This window comes from Tupaia chinensis, unplaced genomic scaffold (genome assembly GCF_000334495.1).
Source record: "Tupaia chinensis unplaced genomic scaffold, TupChi_1.0 Scaffold000002_1, whole genome shotgun sequence".
Taxonomy (NCBI): domain Eukaryota; kingdom Metazoa; phylum Chordata; class Mammalia; order Scandentia; family Tupaiidae; genus Tupaia; species Tupaia belangeri.
The window spans coordinates 4,225,128-4,229,854 of NW_006159428.1; the positions used below are offsets into that span (position 1 = coordinate 4,225,128).

Here is a 4,727-nt window from a genome sequence, read left to right on the forward strand (position 1 = left end):
AATGTGGGATGGCCATGCCACAATCCCTACTCCATTCTCCTCTCGGGATCTTGTGCATGCACGCACATGCGCCCAGCGTGAGTTTTAAGTCACCGGGTCCGGGACTCCAACCACGGTCGACTACGTGGGAGTCCAGCGACAGCCATTATGCTAACTGCTGGTCCCTCCCCACATGATTCTAATGCCCGGTAGTTTGAGCATTTATGATATACAGGTTAGTTTGTCTCTTGAGTTTTTGTTTTATTTCAATGGCTTTTTTTTTGGTTTATTTTTCTATCAGCTCCATTTACATAGCACTAATCGTGGATTTATGTATGCCCTTTTGTTTATCACAATCTCCTGTCATTTTACATAATTGATCATTCATTTTTTTTTCCTTTTTTTAATTTTTTACTCTAATCCTAACCCTTAACCCTAACCTTTGTTAAATTTGTGAAAGGTCTTAAAGATATTTTTATTTTTAAATGATTTATTGATTGCCTTATTATTTTTATTTCTTTGTAAGTAAATTAGCCTTTTGTTGACTTGATTGTCTTCTATTACTTGTCCTTTATGGTACAAAATTTCAGTTTGCAAACTCATCTCAAGTGGGACTGTCTTGGCATTCTTTTCTATTCACATGTGTTCTTTCCTGGCTGGTAATTTGGCTAGTTTTCATTTTCACCTCCCCAGTTTAGAAGCAGATTTATACTGGTAGCTAGAGTTTCTTTTTCCCTGAGAGATATGAGAGGAGTCCTCAAAATGTTCATGAAAAATACCTATGGAAAAAACTGCAGAATTAAAAACAAAATTTTTTACCAAAATATTACTCATACTTCAATTCCATTTTCCACAAACTTTTTGAATTCCTTTCATATTGTAGATGTCCTGGAGTAGTTACCTACTAGGAGTATCTTAGCTCTTTCCTTTCGTTCTGTCTTCTGGCCTACTTACAGCCATGTGTGTGCGTGTACATGCATGTGTATGTATGTATGTATGGGAGGGAGAGAGAGAGAGGAGAGACTTATCTCAGCCTCTTCTTTCACTCTCATTTGAAGCATTTAGTCTATGTTTTTCTGAAGAACTTGACCTCCCAGTCTACACTGCCTGTTTCCTCTCCTAGTAAAGTTACAGTTTCAGACATTACCCTGATGTGTGTTTCTGTTAAACCGTGCAAACATTTTTACCTTTTTGGCAACTTAGTTATAATTTCCAAAAATATGTTTTGAAACTACGTGTAATTGTGAGGGTAAGCAAAAGGATGGGGAAGGTGGAGTATCCACATGTTTCTGCTCCACTGTCCTCACTAATACTGAAGGTAAAATACACGAAGCATTGGAACAAATTAGAAAGGGTTTGCAAAGCCTTGCATGTTGATTTCCTTAGCATAGAGGAAATTATTCTTGAGCCCATGTCTACTGGAAGAATTGATCAAGCTTTTATCCTACTCTGATTTCTGAGGAACATAGCAATTCTAGTTGAACCACAGAGTTTTTATCTCTGTTTTTTTTTTCTTTCAAACTATGCTATAGGATCCTTGCTAACGTTTTCTTCTAAGTATAATTTAACACTTGGTGACTAAAAATCTATGTACATAATGATAGGGAGGAAACTTGCCTGTGAAGCAGGGTCTCTTGATTTCCGTCAGCTGCATTAACCACGTCACTGCTCCCAGAATAGGATGATATCATAAGTTTAACAATGTCCGTGGCTCCCTGGGTAGCAGCAAAATGAAGGGGTGTGCACTTCCCATTCTATAAAGACATTCGATACTAAAATCAATGTTTAAACCCCAATTTAAGGGTATAACTTAAACTGAGTTATGAGTTTCATCTTCGGGGTCAAAATAATCAAGGAATATCAGATTTAAGAGGACAAATGGTGATCAGTTTCATCTATTGAAAAACATCGATATAAAACTCACAGTAATTGTGATTCTTTACAATTTGAGCATTCTTGGCACATACTTCCACTATCATTATCTACCATTCCCTACCCCAATAGGGTCATGGGTCATATCTCATTCATTCCTGGAAGCCCTCGGTACCTGAAGTGACTTCAGAGCCCATACCAAAAGTAGCAGCTTTTCATTTTTTTTTTTTTTAATTTTTTTGCTATACGTCGCATGTGCTTGCCAGAGAGACAGAAAGCGAGAAATCACCCCCCCTCAGGGAGGATGGCCACGCCGCAATCCCTTTTCCATTCTCCTCTCAGGATCTTGGGCACATAGGCACATGTGCCCAGCATGAGTTTAAGCCACCGGGTCTGAGACTCGAATCACAGTTGACTCCCTGGGAGTCCAGAGACATAGCCATTACGCTAACTGCTGGTCCCGCAGCTCTTCATTTCTATATTGCTACACTAAGGAGCAGCGTCCAGAAGCCATGTGAACTTTTGGGTTGTCAGGAAAGTCATAATGCATTTGTGCATAGAAGAACATATAAAAATACATCATGACTTTCCCAAAGACCTTAAAATAACCAACATTCTCTTTCTCAGAAAGCACAATCCTTTCTGGTAGCTAGGAAGAGAGCATATTGTACCAAAACCCCAAGGTACTGAAGGGAAAAGGGCCAGAATTCTGTTCTTTTGGATAGATATGCCTGGCATAAAGTCAGAATTTAAGCACAATCACTGCTTTCACATACCTATCCTTAAAAATTAGTTAGGTGGTCCTTTGTTTAAAAGAGAAGAACTCTTTAGTCTAAAACTAAAACCAGATACATTCATGATTGGTCTTTAATATTTTTTAGCTAACAACATTCATGCATTATCACTTTCTGAGGGTAGATGTTAACTTATTTAAAGGTAGTTAAACTGGATATACTCTTTATTGTATTCGTACATGCATATGCAACTGTTTTTGGTAGTTTTCAAAATTCTTTACATAGATTGAAATTTGAAATGTCCTCTTCTCCTTTTTACATATGCAAAAGTGAGCACTTTCATTTAAAAATTAACTATAAGCAAACTATAAAGAATCTTAAACATAAATTATGAAACTACTAGAAGAAAACCTAGAGAAACACTTCAAGACATTGGTACAGGCAGAATTTGTGGGGGAAAAAAACCTCAAAAAAAAAAAACCTCAAAAGCATGGACAAAAAAAAGCAAAAATAGACAAATTTGATTCTGTCAAACTAAAAATCTGTATAGTAAAGGAAACAATCAACAGCATTTGAGAGAGCACACAGAATGGGAGAAAATACATGCTGACTATACATTAATAACCAGAATATATGAGAAACTTGAACAGCTCACAGAAAAAAAATAGAAAATAATTTACAACTTTAAAATACAAGTGCCTGTGGCTACTAGATATCATAGTGGTTATGTTGCTGGACTCTGACATGGCTGACCACAGTTTGCATCCTCGACCCACTAGCTTGAATATCATGAAGGGTGTGTGTGTTTGTGTGTGTGTGTATGCCCAAGAGCCTGGGAGGAGAATGAAGGAGAAGGTATTGCAGCATGTCCATCCCCCCAAGAGAGTGATTTCTCACTTTCCCTTTCACTGTCTCTGTCTCTTTCTCCAGCAAGCCCATGTTCCCTAATGCAAAACCTCTAAAAATACAAAAAAATAAATGCCATATAGGATATGAATAATTACCTCCATCAGGTCTATGTGTGCACCATTATCCAGGCACATTTTAATCATTTCCAAGTCTCCACCTTGAACAGCCATGTGGAGAGGGCTGGCTTTCCTATTATTCACAAAGTTAATGTGAGACTGTCTACTATATCCACGTTCTTCACCTTTAGAAAAAATAAATATTAAGATAATAAGAATTCAAGGAAAATAGTAGGGATTATTAAAAAGAAAGGACCTTTTAGATTACATAAAATCCTATGTGTAAATTCTACTAAATAGTTTTTGAATTAATAGAACACACCACAAAGGCTTTTTGGTAATACATAACATAGGAAAGTTTCCACTCACCAAACTTCAATACAATTTCCATGCATTTCTTGGCACCTGAAAATGCAGTCTGGTGAATAGGGAAGGCTCCCCATTTATTTGACTTACATGGCTTAGCTCCTTTATTAAACTGCAGGAAAAGAAGGAACAAAATCAAAAGACACAGGTAAATCTGAAATCCCAGGGTTAACGAGAATTTATGTTCCTCACTACACCAGTTTATCATTGTGTGCCTAAATAAAAACACATAGAAAGCTTCACATGATATGACATGTAGGCAAGAAGGTAATGTTGATGCTAGGCTAAGATTATGAAACAAATACTTTATATCTTCTAAAAAGAAAGTAACAGTATAGATATAAAAACATCAAACTTGATATCCAAACTAAAGTCAACATGTTTTTCAAAAGGATTTATGAAAAATTTTAAATATTATCACAACTGTTATACCTAGTCTTATACAAATAAAGTGATACTATAATGTTTTCCAGATTCTTTTCCCTTCATTTATTAAAAATTAGTAAATGAATATGCCAGCACTCATGTTTAAACCATGAACATTAGCTGTTTTCACTAATGAAGGATTTTTTACAGAAAAGATCATAGAACCAAATTTTATATTACCTTTTTATCTGAGTAATCGCATTCTATTACCATTTTCTATAAGCCCTTGGGCTTTAGTTTTGTTAATTACCTTTAATTATTATTAAAAAAAAAGGTTTTGAAAAAGCAGAAAAATGTAGAGAAGCAAATAAGACCTATATAATCTCACCTGCTAAAGGCAGCATCAGTTTACTTTATGTATTTATGTGTGTGTGTGTGTGTATAT

General features: G+C 35.9%; 1 protein-coding gene across 1 annotated transcript in view; it reads right to left on the minus strand.

Annotated features, from left to right (window-relative positions):
- TRPA1 (transient receptor potential cation channel subfamily A member 1) overlaps positions 1–4,727 on the minus strand; it is a 70,448-nt gene that overhangs the window by 44,274 nt on the left and 21,447 nt on the right. Inside the window, exons 5-7 of the mRNA XM_006139794.3 lie at positions 3,920–4,028; positions 3,590–3,735; positions 1,597–1,733 (exon numbers count right to left, since the gene is read on the minus strand). Coding sequence (XP_006139856.1) covers positions 1,597–1,733; positions 3,590–3,735; positions 3,920–4,028 — 392 coding nt within the window. The remainder of the gene's footprint in view (positions 1–1,596; positions 1,734–3,589; positions 3,736–3,919; positions 4,029–4,727) is intronic.